General features: G+C 35.7%; 2 protein-coding genes across 2 annotated transcripts in view; both read right to left on the bottom strand.

Annotated features, from left to right (window-relative positions):
- The window catches only part of LOC126889995 (uncharacterized), a 241,029-nt gene that overhangs the window by 103,811 nt on the left and 117,984 nt on the right, over positions 1–19,234 (bottom strand). The window lies entirely within an intron of this gene.
- Positions 1–19,234, bottom strand: part of LOC126889994 (bromodomain adjacent to zinc finger domain protein 1A) — a 118,946-nt gene that overhangs the window by 3,107 nt on the left and 96,605 nt on the right. The window contains exon 14 of the mRNA XM_050658795.1: positions 230–393. Coding sequence (XP_050514752.1) covers positions 230–393 — 164 coding nt within the window. The remainder of the gene's footprint in view (positions 1–229; positions 394–19,234) is intronic.

The raw sequence follows: 19,234 nt of genomic DNA, 5'->3' as shown, positions 1-19,234 counted from the left end.
TTCTCTATTATGAGTATAATCGTTCAAAAGATAAGAGAGGGGATGGGACTTTTGTCTAGCACTGTATATATTTTTAGCAGTAGACAGGACTTACAGAGAAGAGATAAGAAGTACCTTCGTGCATATATCACCGCTGAGGCAAAATCTCTTGGTTAGTTTGCTAACAGTACATTGTAAGCGAATCGTATAAAAATAAACATTACACAAAATATTACTACGAAATACTTACTTGTATACTTCAGATTCAGATTCGTTATATCTACTGCAGTTTTCAAATACCAAAACAGCATCTTCCATGAGCTGACCATCATTAGAATATTTGCCCATATTTAATTTGTATTTAATGGTTCCGAAATCCATAGGTTTTGTTATAATTTCGTAATAATCCTTAACCTACAAAGAGATAAAATATGATACTAGTACATTCATTCAAGCAATTCACCTCGCAATAGGGAACTTGCATAAAATTTTAAATTCGAAAGAAATGTTATAAATCACAACAGAACGTAATTTAAAACATAAATCAAAGATAAAAAAAAGTTTTGTTTGTCTTTCGTTTGGCCCCTAAAGACGATTAAAAATTCAAATTATACCAGCCAGCCCAAAACGCGTCGTGACGTCATCCGGTTATGTGTACATCTTGCACCAACAAAGTAAACAAAATTGTATATAATTTTAAATTAAACGTTATAAACGTCAGTAGAAAATACAGTTATGTGACAATGTGACGTCACAAGTGTTTCGTTTGAACTCATAGCAAACTTGTCCTTTTACAAAATGGTTTTATTTTCCATAGTAAACCTTCTTTCCTTTCCTTCAAAAACTGTATCAAACTCCAATCTTAACAAACTGGTATATATTATTACAATGACATACGATAAATGTCATTAGAATATAAATATTTTTCCCTTCTCTTCTTCTTCTTCTTCTTCTTAACTCAGGCGAGACTCGTTAGTCTCTGGCACTTGGTCATAAGACCTTTGTACCAAACCCTCTTCTTCTCCTTAAACTTTAATAAGTCCTGTGGCCTCAACGAAGGCCAACAGTTTTCTTATTGGTAGTTTTAAGATCTCTTCTGGTTCAAACCTCATTTGACCAGTGAAGTTCTGCCTTACATCACCTAGCACACTGCAATAGCATAGTATGTGTATGGCAGTTTCTTCTTCCATTTCGCACTTCCTGCACCATGGTTCATTCACCTTACCTAGTTTGTATAGGTGATTTCTTAAACGGCAATGTCCAGTCACCATTTCAGTGACCGTTTTGATCTCCCGTTTATTGAGGTTCATCAAACTGTTCGAGAGTTTTTTATCAATATTCTTGATTATTTTTTTAGTCTGGATTTGCCCTTGAGTGGTTCTCCATTTATTTTGATGATTCTTTATCAGCCATTTCTGAACCTCGTTTTTCATAGCATCTTTAGTGATGCCACAGAAAGGTTCTGGGCCTTCAAAAGTTTTTCTCGAGCCTTGTTTCGCTAACATATCTGCTCGTTCGTTCCCATGCACCCCTTCATGACCCGGCACCCATATTAACTTTGTTGTCTTTTGCCAGGTTATTGAGGAGATCTTTGCAGTTTCTCACCAGTTTTGATTTGGTGAGAGGGTTCTTTACAGCCAGAATAGCCGATTGGCTATCTGTGTAAATGTTGATTCTCTTAGCTTTAGGGTCCTCATCAATTATTTCATCAATGCAGGCCACCAAAGCAAAAACTTCAGCCTGGAACACCGTTGTATGTTGACCTAGGCTGTAAGATTTATTATAGTTACATGTTTGCCCAAAGACTCCTGATCCAGTACCATGGGCAGTGTTAGATCCATCAGTGAACCATATTAAGTCTCCATTAATGTTTGGGACTTTTTGTTCTCTAGTTGGTATAATTGTGTTAATCTTCTCAGGGAAGATTAGTTCTGGTGTGATCATATCTAAGTTCATCATAAAGATGTATTCCTCAAGTATAGTCCCAGTAATGTTTGTGTGGCTATTCAATACATAATTTGGCCTCCAAGTATTGTTTGCTTTGAGCCTCAGGATGGTCATAAAGGCTACCGCCGAAATATACAATTCCAGCGGAGGGAGACCTGTGATAGCCTCTAATGAAGCCGTTCCTGTACTATTCAAGGCTCCTGTTATATTTAGAAGCGCTTGTCTTTGTAGGGTGGTGAGAGTGGTCACACAAGATTGCAAAGCCGTCTTTCTCCACCAGAGTACCGACCCATAAGTAACTGTCGGTCGTATCACTGATGTGTACAACCAACATATCACCTTTGGTTTCAATCCCCAGGTTTTACCTACAACTCGTCTGCAGTTCCAGAAGAGTCGCTTAGCCCTATTGGTTATATTAGTAATATGAGTATTCCAATTGAGTTTCGAATCCAGAGTTACCCCTAGATACTTAACCTCATTGGTTCTTTCCAGTACCTCTCCAAATAATTTCAGCTCAATCAGTCCAGTAAGCTTCCTCTTATTTGTAAAGGCTACCAGTTTAGTTTTAGAAGGGTTCACGGAGAGGTTCTCTTTCAGACACCAGTTCTCTATGTAGTGAAGGGCATATCGCATCTGATACGCAACAGTGCTGGGAAATTTTCCCCTAGTTACTATCACGATATCATCTGCGAAACCCTGGACCCAGATTCCTTGGGTGCTTAGCCCATGAATCAGATCATCGACAACTATGTTCCATAATGACGGTGACAATACACCGCCTTGAGGGCATCCCTTAGTTGCCCTCAGATTTATGGTATCTTCATGCGTATCTGTGGATATTATTCTGCTCTGAAGCATCTGAATAATCTACTTGCATGTTGTGTTGTTGATTTTCTTCCTCACCAGTGCGCTTTGTATAGACTCGATTGAGGTATTATCAAATGCACCTTCTATATCTAAAAATGCAGCAAGGGCGACTTCTTTCTGATGCAGACTCCTTTCGAGTTCCGACACTAGATTGTGCAGGGCGGCTTCACCTGATTTCCCTGCCTGATACGCCCATTGCCGTTGGTGCAGTGGATTTTCACTGCATACGATAAATACATACGATAAATGTCATTAGAATATAAATATTTTTCCCTTATTCGGCGACGATAATATCCAAATACCTAAGTAGGTGCAGACCAATAAACTAAAGAAGGAGAAGAAGAATATACCTAAATATAGCCATAATCATAACTATATAATAAAACTATGTGACGTCACGGGTCGTTTGAACTATTTTATACTGCAGAAGACTTTAAATTTGTATTTCTAAGTTATTACGAGTTTTTGAAGCCTGAAATTTAGGAAATCTCATTTTTAAACAAAACTGTACATTATGTAATAAAAAAATGTGCAAGTTCCCTATTCTAAAGGCCTTCATGGATTCGTTCGAAATTTTGACAGTAGCTCAAAAATGATGCAAATAACAAACCTAACTTGGTGCCGATGTATGCTTCCACCCCGGGGGTGAATGGCACGCTTTCTCGAGGGTGGAAATTTAATTCAAAATGATGGAAATTCAATGAATGGAAATTCAAAATGATATCGGGAATCGATAGAGAATTGAATTTTATGAAGATGTGGAAAAACATTTTTTACTAACTTAATAATTTCTGAGTTATTCGCAATTGAAGATTCCAAAAAAAAAACACGGTTTTCAATAGTTTTTCGCGAATAACTCAAAAATTACGCATTTTCAGGAAAACATCATTCTTAAAATTGAAGCTTATAAAAAAATAAAGAATCTAGTCAGTTTTGATAAATTTTTTTAGATAATATTAAGCAACTTATAAGTCATTGAAAACGAATTTTTTGTTTTTCGTAAATTTATGCAAAGATTTGAGCTCATATAACGGAAAAAGAATTAATTTTTCATAGAAAATGTTAATAGACATTTTTAACGTACCTTTTTAGGCCTTAAAGTTATGACGAAAATTAGTCAAATACCTCGAATTTATAAAAGAAAAAATAACGGTAAAATGTATGCCATTTGCGTCAAAATTAATATTAATCATAGCCCATGTAAAATTAACTTAATTTATGTTCCGGCAATATGTTACAAAAGTGTGAATTATTTAAACAATTACATTTCGAAAAAACTTGTTTTAAGTAAATTTCTTTTTTTTTTCGATTTTTCAAAAAATACGTAATTTTTCAAAATATCTCAAATACTATTGGATTTATGAAAAAAAAGTGTTCCAACCAAAAATTTAGCTTTTTTTACTGAAAATTTTGCTTTTTATAATCTACGTAGCGGTAGCGGGTAGGTATCCCTCTATGGTCCCGATTGAGGGTAGACTTACTTCAGGGAGGTAGCGTCCCTGCCCACGCGAGCTCCTGGTTTTTCCTCCACTCCCGACTTAGGTGAAACCAGGCCCAAACCCTAGTATTATCCTACCCAAACCCCAAATTCCTTTCCTATATCCCCCCTCACTTGCCAAACCGTCGTGCCAGCGCGGCGAGTTATTTATCGGCTAAGGGAATAAACCCCGACAGAAAATTCTGGTCCTCCTAGCAAGGGGGTTTAGCAATGGGCCAGCAACTCATTCTTGGAAAAATATTTTTACGCTAATAATACCGAAACCAAGCCTCGGAATACGGATGGAACTAAAGGACGACGACAATGGCAACGAAAACGGACACTGATTTGTGGTACTTGGAATACACAGGGAATTAGAAATAAAATCGAAGATGTTATCGAAGAAATGAAGAAACACAAAATGGACTTTGCTGTACTCTCTGAAACAAAGAAAAAAGGACAAGGAACTCAAAATCTGGATAGATATATACATATACATACGGGAGTTAATAAGGAAGAACATGCCAAAAGAGGAGTATCAATACTTATATTGAAGAAATACAAAAAGAACATAACGAACTGGCAAGCAATAAATGAAAGAATCATAAAGGTCAACATCAACCTGAAAGGATCAAAAATGACAATAATAGGCACATACGGCCCGAATGATGATGCACGCGTAGAAGAAAAAAGAAAATATTATGAAGTCTTAGATGAAACTATTTCTCAAATAGGTCAAACAAGGGAAACTATTATACTAGGTGACCTAAATGCAAGAACTGGTAGAAGAATAAACGATGAAATAATAGGACCATATGGAGAAAACACTACAAACGACAATGGCAATAACTTAATAGAAATGTGTAGACACAATTCACTAAGGATCATGAATGGGTATTTCAAACATAAGGCAATACATACATATACATGGACTCAGCCTACAAGAAACTTGAGATCAGTAATTGATTACCTAATAATGAAACAAAAATCTAAAATAAAAGTGCATGACGTAAGAGTGTTTCGAGGAGCCGAATGTGGAAGTGACCACTACTTAGTAAAAGCCAAAATGATACTACCTCTAAGCGGAAATTGTAAACACCAACAAAATCAAAACATAAACGAAAATCACTCAGTAGAAGTTAAACAACTGCAGTACAATCTAACAAGTTTAGACAACGATAGTACTAGAGAATTGTATAAAAAAAGATTAGAGCAACAACTACCACAGGAATTCAAACATAAAACAACAGAAGAGCTACATAGAATAATAAAAAAAGGAATACATCAAGCCGCCAAAGAAGCCTTAGGTATAAGAGAAAATAAACCCAGAAAGACAAATAATTGGTGGAATGATGAACTACAGGAAATGAAAGAACAAAAGCAAAAATTATATCACAGATGGCTGGGAACAAAAGATCAAGAACATAAAAGAGAATATAGAGAAATGGTAAATAAATTTAAATCAACGGTAATAGAGTCAAAAAATCAAAGCTGGGAAAGAAAATGTCAGGAATTAGATACGTACATCGGCGGCCGCAAATCAAGAGAATCCTGGAGGTTTATAAAAAACATCAGATCCAACAAAACAGAACAAATAGCCATACACTCCATAGAACCTGAAAAATGGGAAAAACACTATAAAACACTGTTAGTAGAAGAAAGACCGGAATACAAAAACATAGAACAACATGAAGTCCTGATTCAAGGGGAGCCATTAGCAATCAACGTAGAAGACACTAAAAAAGCTGTATCACTGCTGAAAAATGGACGTGCTCCTGGTCCAGAGGGGATATATGCAGAGTTAATAAAAAATGGAACCAACAAACTATTCCAGATTCTAACAGAAGTTTTCAATAGGCACTTGCATGGAGAACCAGTGCCACAAAGTTGGAAAGAAGGATGGATTACATCTATCCATAAGAAAGGAAATAAGGAAGATTGCAATAACTATCGGGGTATAACTGTTACGAGTACGCTTAGCAGATTATATGGAAGAATTATAAAAGAACGCATATGCGAAGAATACCGCCCTTTTGAGTCAGAAGAACAAAACGGATTCAGAGCAGGACGATCCACAATAGATAGTATTTTCTGCTTATCCCAAATACTTGAGAAAAGAACACTGAGATCTCGAGAAGTGCATTTACTCTTAGTCGATTTAACAAAAGCATATGACACCGTGCCTGTTGCGAAGTTGTGGAAAGTATTGGAGAAAACCAGTATCAGCGTTACACTAATCGATGCTATTAAAGAGCTTTATAAGAACACAATAGCAAAAGTTAAAATAGGAAAAGAGGTGTCTAATGGTTTTCAGGTAACAAAAGGACTTAAGCAAGGTTGTTGTTTATCTCCCATACTGTTCAACATATATATCGATGAAGCACTCAGGCACTGGAAGAAGAAGTGTAAAGGGATGGGGCTATCTATTGGGGATGAAACGTTATATACGTTGCACTATGCAGATGACCAGGTAGTTATTGCCCAAGACAAAGAAGACCTGGAGTATATGGCTAGAAAACTAATGGAAGAGTACAAAAAATGGGGCCTCGAAGTAAATGTCCAAAAAACACAATATCTTTGCGTAGGAGGAGAAAATAATCCAGATGACCTCGACTTAGAAGATGAAACTATTAAGAAATGTGACCAATGTACATATTTGGGGGTAAAACTGACAAAGACAGGACGAAGTGATGAAGCCATAAAAGACAGAATAACCAAAGGAAAACAAGTTATAGGTGCGTTGAATTCAGTATTATGGCAAAAAAATATAAGACCGGAAACGAAAAAACGAATATATAATACCATATTAAAACCAGTAATCGTCTATGGCTCAGAAGTGTGGCAGTTATCACAAAAACTTAAAGGTAACCTATTGGCAGTTGAAATGGATTTTTGGAGGAGAGCAGCGGGAAAGTCTAGATTAGAACATGTGAAAAATGAGGACATCAGGAGACAAATGAAAGTACAAAGATCAATTATAGAAGACATCGAAAAACAACAACTAATATGGTACGGACATGTTAGACGTATGGGGGAAGAAAGACTACCCAAAAAGATATTAGAATGGGTACCACCAGAGAAAAGAAAACGAGGACGACCACCAACAACATGGATCCAAGGAATCTCAAAAGCAATGTCAGCAAGAAATCTATCTGAAGAAGACTGGCAGAATAGACAGGCTTGGCGAACGGGAACCCAAAGGCGTATTACGCTGTGAACGGGATATATATATATATATATATATATATATATATATATATATATATATATATATATATATATATATATATATATATATATATATATATATATATATATATATGAAACTTACTTAAAGCTAAAATCAATATCAACAAAAGAATTAATATTAAAATTAAACTCACCAGGCTTCCGGGTTGAACCGCGTCGTTGGTTTCTAGGCCGAGCTTTCGACGTCCTCTCTGACGTCATCTTCAGGGCTTCCGGGGTCTCAGTCTCCTGAGGCTCCAGACACTACACTCACTACTCACTACTTCACTACTCACTGCAATACTGTTGTTGCTGACGCTGGGGCGGTCATTTATACCGTGGACTGGTGTGACTGACGTGGCTGTCGATGACGTGGCGGAGTGGGAATTAGCGCGAAGACGATTTGGAGAGGCGCGAAGATTTTTGACGATGGGAATTGTATTTGTAGATGGAGCGGACGATGTTTTCTTTAGGAGGGGTCTCCAAGTCGAAGGTAAACGGATGCCGTCATCTCTTTTATTGAGACAATTTGGCCGTTTTTCGATTTCTATGGCTTCTCGGATAATTCTTTGTTTATAGAAGCGGATGGGGGCTATGGTTCTGGAGTGTTCAAAGTCAATTTTGTGACCTGTATGAAGATGGTGTTGGCCTAGGGCTGAAACTGAATCGGAATTGCGAACAGATATGGAATGTTCATAAATCCTATTTTGGATTCTACGATTGGTTTGTCCTATGTAAGATCGGGGGCAGTCTGCACAAGGAATTTCATAAACTCCGTGTTGTTCATTTGGAATGTTGTCTTTGACGGATCGGACAAGAGATGAAAGTTTTTGTTGGGGGGTAAATACTGTTTTTATTCCTCGTGGTTTAAGAATTCTGTCGATTTTGTCAGTAACACCTTTGATATAGGGAAGAAAAGCTTTCGTATGATCAGGATCTGACTCTTTGGGTTGTGATTGAGCGGGAGATTGAAGTTTATGGATGCTCCTATCGATGTGATTTTCGCGGTAACCGTTTTGGATGAGGGCTTGTTTTAAAGAAGAGAGTTCAGTAGATCTACTTGCATCATCGGAAAGACGGATTGATCTGGAGACAAGAGTATTAATGACTGAATTAATTTGAGAAGGTGGGTGATGAGAGTTGCCATGCAAGTAGCGGTTGGTATGGGTGGGTTTTCGATAAACAGAGTGATGAAAACCTTGTGATTGGTTCTTCTTAATAAGAACGTCGAGAAACGGTAAGGATGAGTCAGTCTCCATCTCCATCGTGAACTGGATACTGGGATGTATACCATTCAGATGGGTCTGAAAAGACGCTAAAGCATCCCTGCCGTGGGGCCAAATGACGAATGTATCGTCAACATATCGTAGCCAACATGTGGGTTTGAGCGTAGATGTGGATAGTGCTCGGGTCTCAAAATCTTCCATAAAGATATTAGCAATTACTGGAGAGAGTGGTGAGCCCATTGGGGCACCATTTATTTGTCTGTAGAATTGATTTTGGAAGATGAAATAAGTGTTGGACATGCAATGTTTAATGAGAGATAAGTGATCAAAGATCTTCCAAAATCAATTCTACAGACAAATAAATGGTGCCCCAATGGGCTCACCACTCTCTCCAGTAATTGCTAATATCTTTATGGAAGATTTTGAGACCCGAGCACTATCCACATCTACGCTCAAACCCACATGTTGGCTACGATATGTTGACGATACATTCGTCATTTGGCCCCACGGCAGGGATGCTTTAGCGTCTTTTCAGACCCATCTGAATGGTATACATCCCAGTATCCAGTTCACGATGGAGATGGAGACTGACTCATCCTTACCGTTTCTCGACGTTCTTATTAAGAAGAACCAATCACAAGGTTTTCATCACTCTGTTTATCGAAAACCCACCCATACCAACCGCTACTTGCATGGCAACTCTCATCACCCACCTTCTCAAATTAATTCAGTCATTAATACTCTTGTCTCCAGATCAATCCGTCTTTCCGATGATGCAAGTAGATCTACTGAACTCTCTTCTTTAAAACAAGCCCTCATCCAAAACGGTTACCGCGAAAATCACATCGATAGGAGCATCCATAAACTTCAATCTCCCGCTCAATCACAACCCAAAGAGTCAGATCCTGATCATACGAAAGCTTTTCTTCCCTATATCAAAGGTGTTACTGACAAAATCGACAGAATTCTTAAACCACGAGGAATAAAAACAGTATTTACCCCCCAACAAAAACTTTCATCTCTTGTCCGATCCGTCAAAGACAACATTCCAAATGAACAACACGGAGTTTATGAAATTCCTTGTGCAGACTGCCCCCGATCTTACATAGGACAAACCAATCGTAGAATCCAAAATAGGATTTATGAACATTCCATATCTGTTCGCAATTCCGATTCAGTTTCAGCCCTAGGCCAACACCATCTTCATACAGGTCACAAAATTGACTTTGAACACTCCAGAACCATAGCCCCCATCCGCTTCTATAAACAAAGAATTATCCGAGAAGCCATAGAAATCGAAAAACGGCCAAATTGTCTCAATAAAAGAGATGACGGCATCCGTTTACCTTCGACTTGGAGACCCCTCCTAAAGAAAACATCGTCCGCTCCATCTACAAATACAATTCCCATCGTCAAAAATCTTCGCGCCTCTCCAAATCGTCTTCGCGCTAATTCCCACTCCGCCACGTCATCGACAGCCACGTCAGTCACACCAGTCCACGGTATAAATGACCGCCCCAGCGTCAGCAACAACAGTATTGCAGTGAGTAGTGAAGTAGTGAGTAGTGAGTGTAGTGTCTGGAGCCTCAGGAGACTGAGACCCCGGAAGCCCTGAAGATGACGTCAGAGAGGACGTCGAAAGCTCGGCCTAGAAACCAACGACGCGGTTCAACCCGGAAGCCTGGTGAGTTTAATTTTAATATTAATTCTTTTGTTGATATTGATTTTAGCTTTAAGTTTCATTGTATTAACCGCGGAAACCTTTCCGAACATATATATATATATATATATATATATATATATATATATATATATATATATATATATATATTGATGCACGTTAAGTTGTGACTTCCGGTATACAGAAGAGGCTGTCCGACTTCCACCTTTTCTACTAGGAATTATTTTTTAAAAATTGTGTATTTGGTAAAAGGGGGGCTTATAAAATGGGTCTACCTATTGAGGGGAAAGGATTTACCAAAATAAATTTTGTATATATATACGTATATACCGAAGCGTACAGCATACGTTATGGCTTCCATATATAGGGTAGTTCAAGGTGCGTTGTCACTTCCAGCGGTGTTGTCATATTTTGGAAGTCACAACGACTCGTCTGCTGATTTACCTCTTACTTTAAGCGTAATGTGTGATCTTTTGAAACTTTTACTGTGAATACAGTTGTGAATGCAGTTCTATGTTTTAAAGTTGTCTATTTAAATTAAAAGATTGATATTCTTTTGATTAAACAGGTTTACAAAAAAAATACATTTCGGAATATTTGACGAAACCATATGACTAGGGGGTTTTTGGGGTCGCTGGTCACGAATCCGGGGTCCGCTGACCTCTATCACGTCAGGTAATGGTAATCTCAAGGTCAAATCAAGATAAACCGACAGTCGCTCTGAAAAAGTATATTAGGGGGTTTTGTGGTCGCTGATGACGAATTTGTGTCCGCTGACCTCTATCACGTCTAGCTCAAGGTCATTTCGAGGTCAAATCAAGATAAATGGACACGATCGCTCTGAAAAAGTATATTAGGGGGTTTTTGGGGTCGCTGATCACAAAACTGGGGTCCGTTGAGCTCAACCGCGACAGGTAAAGGTCATTTCAAGGTCAAATCAGTTTTGTGGACTTGTCCTGATTTGGCCTTGAAATGACCATTACCTTACGTGGTAGAGCTCAACGGACCGCAGTTTTCATGATCAGTGACTCCAAAACCCCTATATTTTCAGAGCGATTGTGTCGATTTATGTTGATTTGACCTTGAACTAGACGTGATAGAGGTCAGCGGACTAATGATTCGTCATCAGCGACACCAAAAACGCCCTAATATACTTTCTCAGAGCGACTGTCGATTTATCTTGATTTGACCTTGAAATGACCTTTACCTGGCGTGAAAGAGGTGAGCGACCCCGGATTCGTGATCAGCCACCCCAAAAACCTCCTTGTAACATGGCTTCGTCAAATAGTCCGAAATTTAGTTTTTTTTTGTAAACCTGTATTATTTATGATATGATTGATATTTATTTTACAAATACTAATATTTTATTATTGCTGCAAAATGGATTTTTTGGAATTAATTAAAAAAGTGTTATTAGTAAGTAATTTATTTATGAAAATTATATCAAAAATTTTAATAAATAAATTTGAACTTATAGGAAATTTTAATATTTATTATTTTTCTTGATTAAATTTTGAATTTTAGATTTTATTACAGGCACCGTCCTTTTAATTTTTGATGTACCAATAATAATGTCTTCTTCTTCTTCCTCTTTATAAGCAATTCTGCTTGTTCATTGGCGGATTGATACCTCTATGGAAGGTTGTCGCTCCATCTTTTGCGCGGTCGGCCGATACTTCTTCTGCCGATTGGTGATTTATCTCGTGCTATTTTGACCACACGTGTCTCCCCCATTCTGGTTATATGGTTGTTCCATTCTTTTTTTCTATTTAGTGTCCATTCGTTTATACACTGTACGTTACATTGTCTTCTAATATCTTCGTTCCTCTTTCGATCTCTCAGTGTATTTCCTGTAATTCTTCTCAGTACTCTCATCTCTGCCGTTTCCAGTAGTCTTTGTGTTGTGGCTGTATCGGGTCTTGTTTCTGATGCATATGTCATTATTGGTCTTACACTGGCTTTATAAATTCTTGACTTCATCTCAGTGTTAATATGTCGGTTTCGCCATATAGTGTTATTAAGGCATCCTGCCAATCTATTTGCTTTTTGTACTTGATTTCTCACTTCTTTGTCTAGGTCTCCGTAACTTGACAATGTAATTCCAAGGTATTTTACTTCCATTACTTGTTCAATACTGATACCATCAATTTCTATTTTGCATCTGATTGGTTCTTTACTGATTACTAAAGTTTTAGTTTTTTGAGATGAAATTGTCATATTGAATTCTTTTGCTCTTATGTTAAATCTGTGGACTAATCTTTGCAGACTATCTTCATCTTGGGCTATCAATATTGCGTCGTCTGCGTAGCAGAGTATTTTTACTTCTTTGTTTCCCATTCTATATCCTCTTCCTTTGTTGACGTTTTTGATGATTTCATCCATGATTAAATTGAAAAGCAGAGGACTCAATGAGTCTCCCTGTCTTATTTCGCTGCCTATATCTACAGGTTCTGTAAGTTGTCCATCTATTCTGACTTCCATCTTGTTATTTTGGTAGATGTTCTCAATAGTTTTTATGATATCTAGAGGGATTTCTCTATTATACAGAAGGTGGATTACATCCCTGAGACTTACTCTGTCAAATGCTCTCTTTAAGTCAATCAGACATAGAAATGCTGGTCTATTATACTCTAGTGATTTCTCAGTAATTTGCTTTATGACGAATATTGCATCTGTACACGATCTTCCAGTACGAAAACCCTGTTGTTCATCTGCTAAACTTATCCTCTGATTCATTACGTCTTGTAAGATTTTAGTTGTAAGTTTTAGGGTAGTATTTAACAAGTTGATACCTCTGTAGTTCTCTGGCTGCTTTTTATCTCCTTTTTTGAATAGTAGGATTAGTTCGCTCGTTCTCCATTCTTCCGGTATTTTACCGTGTTTTATGATTTTGTTAATTAATGTTGTTAATTGTTCTGTCATTGCTGCTCCACAATATTTCAGTAGTTCGTTTGGTATTCCATCCTTACCTGCAGCTTTTCTGTTCTTCAGCTTTTCGAGTGTTTTTCGTACTTCCTGTGCACTTATATTAACATCTTCATCTGTGGTAATTTCTGGTGTTTCCGGTTCTAGCATTATTTGTTCTTCCTCTGCATAAAGCTTTTTTAGATAGTCAATCCATGTATCCTTTTCTATATGTTTTGGTTCTATTAGTTCCTTTACCTCCATTCTTTGACCTCTTATAAAGCGCCATATTTCCTTTTGGAGACCATAAAAATCATGTTCCATTTCTTTCGAAAAACGTTTCCAGTGATCGTTTATATAATAATAATGTGTAATAAGAAAATTAAATGGCTAAATACACCAGGTGGGGTTGAGCTGCTAAAAAGCTATCTAGGTCCATCTTTTTAGAGCAGATTAGTCCCAGTCTGCTACTCGATACTATTGACTGTGCTTCTCCAGTTCTTTCTATCCTCTGTCTTTTTCTGCTAGTCTCTAATTCCTGCCCTATATAAATTTTCCTTTACTTCCTGTAACCATTTATTCTAGTTCCTCCGCGTCTCCTTCTAACTCCGGGTTTCCATTGTAAAATTGAGTTTATAGTTGTTACGCTACCTGCTCTCCATATATGCCCCAACCATCTAACACTGTGCTGAAATCTGAAAATCTGGAATAATATCTACCCGGGTCGAAACATTTTTTTTAATATATGAAAATAGTTATTTATGAAACAGTTGGTGAAGTATGCTTTTTACGAATGCACGTGATGTTTAGAGCACAAGCGACAACGGAGCGAGTGCTATACATCGCTTAAGTTCGCAAAAAGTACTTCACGCACAGTTTCATACAATATTTTATCTACGATAAACAAATAAAAAAACTGTAACTCTTCATCACTGGAATTCATTCCTATTCTACAATTTTTAGAACTTATTTAAACATTCTAATTTCTTTCAAACCACAAAACTGTCAAATTTTTTTTTGTAATTTATTGCTCATTATGTCAACCCGAAAGTTAAGGATATTTGATTATATGAAAGTGTGTCAAAAACAGTGCGAAAAAGTAAATCCCGTTTAAAATACATTGTTACTTCACGCACACGTTATCCATTAAATAGATCGATGCAGATCGGCCTTATATCGGATCCTCTACTATTAGTCCGTTCGCTGACGGTAAAATATTGCAAAACCCATAAATTTTAAAAAACCGCTTAGATCAGGGGTGGGCAATTACTTTTAAGCGCGGGCCAAAATGAAAGTTTCAAAATGTCTCTCGGGCCGGAGGACTATACCGGATATGTACGCTGTGCCCACGCGAATTTTTTTGGTGTAGTTTATTCCCTGCCCAAGAAATAAATACTATAAGTATTATTTTAAAGCATTTGGACAAAGAAATTTGACTGTTAATAATTAGAAAATGGTAATAATAAATTGTCCTACTTGGGAATACATGCGAAAAACTTGTGCCCAGTAAAATATGTCACGTAATTGAAAAAAAAAAATGGTCATTATATTAAATCATAAGAAGATCCAGAAAAAGAACCAGATAAAAAATGAAGGTATTGAGCAAGTGGACAAAATGAAATACTTACTTAGGAGTCTGGATTACGGAAGATTTAAATTCGAAATCATAAATTCGATCAAGAATAGAGCAATTGAGGGTAGACTTTTTGAAGATGAGGACATTTTTGAGTCACCAAAGACTCAATCTGCAAATCTGATATTAGTTGATAAAATGTTGTATATCCACTCTATTCTTTTTTATGGTGCCGAAGCTTGGATTGTTAATGCTGACTTAATGAGAAAGCCGGAAGCTTTTGAGATGTGGCTTTTTGGGAGAATTTAGAAAATACCGTGGACCGATCATATACGAACAAAATGATGTTGCACGAAATGGAAAGAGACAGAGAACTTTTGACCTCCATTAAAAGGAGACAGACAGCATATTTACGGCACATGCTCAGAAATGATATGTACGAGTTGTTCGAAGGAAAAAGGGGTCCTGGTAGACGACAAATATTCTGACTGAAAACATTTGAGACTGGACCGGGTTAAACACACAGACGCTTTTAAGAAAAGCAGAAAATAGAGACGAATTTGCAATGGTGTTTTAGCCAACCTTCATTAGTGGAGTCGGCGTTAGAAGAATAATAATAAATGAATGGTAATTAAATAAATCAGTTATTGAAAGATTTTATTTTCTTATTTATTTATATTTTAACGATACAAATTAATTTATATTGATACATATTTTGTAAATATACCTAATATTAAATAAAATTATAAAAAAAAAGACAAACATTAAACGTTAAAATTAATAGAATACTCATTATAAGTATAACTTCTATAATAGTTAATGCGAAACGTGAAATCGCGAATGTTCATGTGATATTATTTCCAGAGGCGTAGCTACCGCCGTATCAATTATACGGGGCCCCCGACATACAGAGGCCCCAATCCGGCGCGGCATGTCGAAACAAAATTCCATTTAAAAAATTGAACAAAGCATTCTACAATTATTTCACTATTAAAACACTTTGAAACAGTGTATGTTGTTTAGATATCAACATTTTGGTGTAGTGGATTCTTTATCTATACCTATATAAGTCATATTTATCTATTATCTATGCTCTGCCCCATAAGAACAGAGCTTTTTTGTTTTCCAGCTACCTCTCAATGTCAATTCCGTTGGCTGTGTGTGAGCTATTGTACCTATAATGTATAATGGCCAAGTTGCAATTTTTGTAATCGCTTTATCTTTGAATATTTGAAACAGTATGTATTGTTTGGGTATATTTTCGTATAATCTGTGCTTTATCTCTAATTGCATTTATGTAGGTATATCTACGCTTCTCCAAGAAATTAACGCACCACTTTAAAAATTGGTCATTTTTAATGTTTCATATTTCCTAAACCTGTTTTCCGATTTAAGTGTTTTTTTAATACATATGTTATAGTCGTATTCTTGAACAATATCGTAATAATATTGTTGCTAGACAGGTAAATTACTGTTGTCATTGTGTACCGGCTGTATACCAATAAAACTGATTTTTTCTCAAAGTTCGCGTCATTCTGTGGAATATTATAGCATTTATAAAAAATATGAAATTAAAACCCAAATATAGCCTCATGTTTTCTTAAAATTCTGTTTTTCGATTCATTCGCTTACGTTGGATATTAAAAAGGTTAGGTAATAGTTTAAAAACTAGCCTTATTTTTCATCAATACAGGGTGTTTTTAAATAAGTACCTATGGCTAACTTTAAGGGTTAATCCTGTATGAAAAAATAATGACAGTTTGCTTTATAAACGTATGTCCGAGATAGGGGGTGTTGAGATTTTTCTTACAAACTGACGATTTACTTATTGCCCTAAAACCGGTTGATATATGCCAATGAAATTTGGTGGGTTTTAACAGGTAGTTATTGGGCATTTTTTAATGTACAATTAAGAATTTTATGTTCACCATTTGTGCACATAAGGGTCATATTACCAGTATGCGCGCCAATGGTAAATATTAAATTCCTAATTGTATATCAAAAAGGCGCAATAACTACCTCTTAAAACACACCAAATTTTACTTGCATATTTTAACCGGTTTTAGGGCAATAAATAAATCGTCAGATTGTAAGAAAAATTTTAACAACCCCTATCCAGGAGAGGAAGCATTTGCAGACATAGGTACGTTTATTAAGCAAACGCAAACTGTCATTATTTTTTCATGTAGAATTACCCCTTAGAGTTTGCCATATTTATTTAAAAACACCCTGTATTGACGAAGAACAAGGCTATTTGTTAACGTACCTAACTTTTTTATTATCCAACATAATGAATTAATGAAAAGCGAATGAATCACAAAACAGAATGTTAATAAAACATGAAGATATAATAAAATAAAAAAAAGAATGTAATTCCGTACAGATTGGAACTAAATTTTTATCAAAGTTTAGGTGAATACAAAAGATATTTTCAAGAAAGTATCCAATCATATATAAGGGGATCATTGGTTAAATAATTAAGAAGGGGTCATTTTTGCACAATAGTAACTTTTTTTTACTACTGCGGTAATTCACGCTTTTACGATTTTTTCTACAAAGTTGAATAATAAAGATTTCAGTTAAGATTTACTAAATTAAATTTGACCCTTATTTATTCAAATAACTATATGAATCAGCCCCAAAGAGCCCGTAGTAATACATCAAGTACATAACTCCAAAAAAAAAAGAAGAAAAAACGAAAAAAGTTTGTTAATTAGTGAAGAATCCCCAGGAACCCAATTATCGAAAAGGCGTTTAAAAATGTTTAATCCCAGCGACGTTATTCAAAAAAGAAGTAATAAAGAAATTAGAATAATAATTTTTAATGCCATTTAGAGTTTAATTAAAATTTGAATTTATCATTTATCAATACATTTATTGAAAATATACATAAAAAATAAAAATTATGAGACCTTGTACAGGTGTATATTCTTTTGACAACAACCGCGTTTTTGCAATTGAAAATATAATATAGTAACATTTAATAAACAAATTCAATATTAAGCAGTAATTTTTTTTTGCTTTATACTAAATTTAATAAATTAATTAATAATAAATTTAAATTCGAGACATAAAAAATGACCCATTTTAATAGTGGTACGTTAGGTTCTTGGAGAAGTGTATTTGCCCGCCGCTCGCCGTTATAACATAAGAACAAAGCTTCTTTGTTTAAGCTCATTTTCAATGTCCATTCATCCTTGGATTGAAAAAACTAAATCTATTTTCAACCAATGAGTCTCGCCAATTCAAATCTTTTTTGGACTTTGGTTTATTAGAATTTATTAGGTTTATTATTATTATCTATATGTTGGTGTTATACGCAGAACTTATTAGTTCCTACGGTTGTATTATGTAATGTGCAATTTATTTAAATTTTGCAATATATTGTTTTGTTTTATTCCATTATCTTTTATTTTGTACTAATATTGACGATTTATGTAATTTCAGTAAAGTGTATTTGTTTTTGTTTTTTTCCGAATTTTTGTAAGCCTTGTCCATATAATTGTAAAATTTTCAGTGATAATAAAACATATTTCTATTCTATTCTATACAAGCGTTTTTGCTTCTTTTGTCGCGGGGGAAAGGGCCCCGCGACCAACTTGTGATATGGGGCCCCCGTGGGGTTAGCTACGCCACTGATTATTTCTTCAAAATTGGGATCCAAATCACCTGTAGCAATCCTTAATACCGAGTGTAGATTTTCGTCAGTAATTTGTGATCGATATTTATTTTTCGTGGAAACCGTCAACGAAAAAGTTCCTTCACAAATATATGTCGAACCAAATAAAACTAGGTATTTTTGAACATAGTTTAAAAAATGTTTAAAATGTTCTGTATTCAAAGCACCGTAGAAAGCACTCAATTCGTTTGATTGAACATTTTCTTTTAATAAATTATTTGCCCGTAAGTCAATTAATTCTAGCTGAATTTCAACAGGAGCTTCTTGCACATCGAAATTGAAAGGTTGACTAATTAATGACAAAGGTTTTTCAATAGCTTTAAAATCTTGAAATCTTCTTTGGAATTCAGTATGCAGGTCTTGTGTTACTGAACTATATTTAAGAAAATCAGAATTTTTCAATAATTCTCGTCGTGTTTGTAATGATGGGAAGTGGTTTAATATTTTTTTATTAAAGTTCTCAGCAAATAAGTTTAGTTTTATCATAAATGCTTTGACATTTGAGTGCATATTGAAAGCGAACTGGTTTTTCCCTTGTAAATTTACATTAAGTTCATTTAAATATTTTACAATATCTACAGAAAACGACAAATCGTTTAGCCATGCCTCATTTTGCAATTCAGGAAAATCATGTAGTTTTTCTTTTATCGACAAGAAGGATACTATTTCATCA

Source organism: Diabrotica virgifera, chromosome 8 (genome assembly GCF_917563875.1).
Source record: "Diabrotica virgifera virgifera chromosome 8, PGI_DIABVI_V3a".
NCBI lineage: Eukaryota > Metazoa > Arthropoda > Insecta > Coleoptera > Chrysomelidae > Diabrotica > Diabrotica virgifera.
This window is presented reverse-complemented; position numbering and strand designations above follow the sequence as displayed.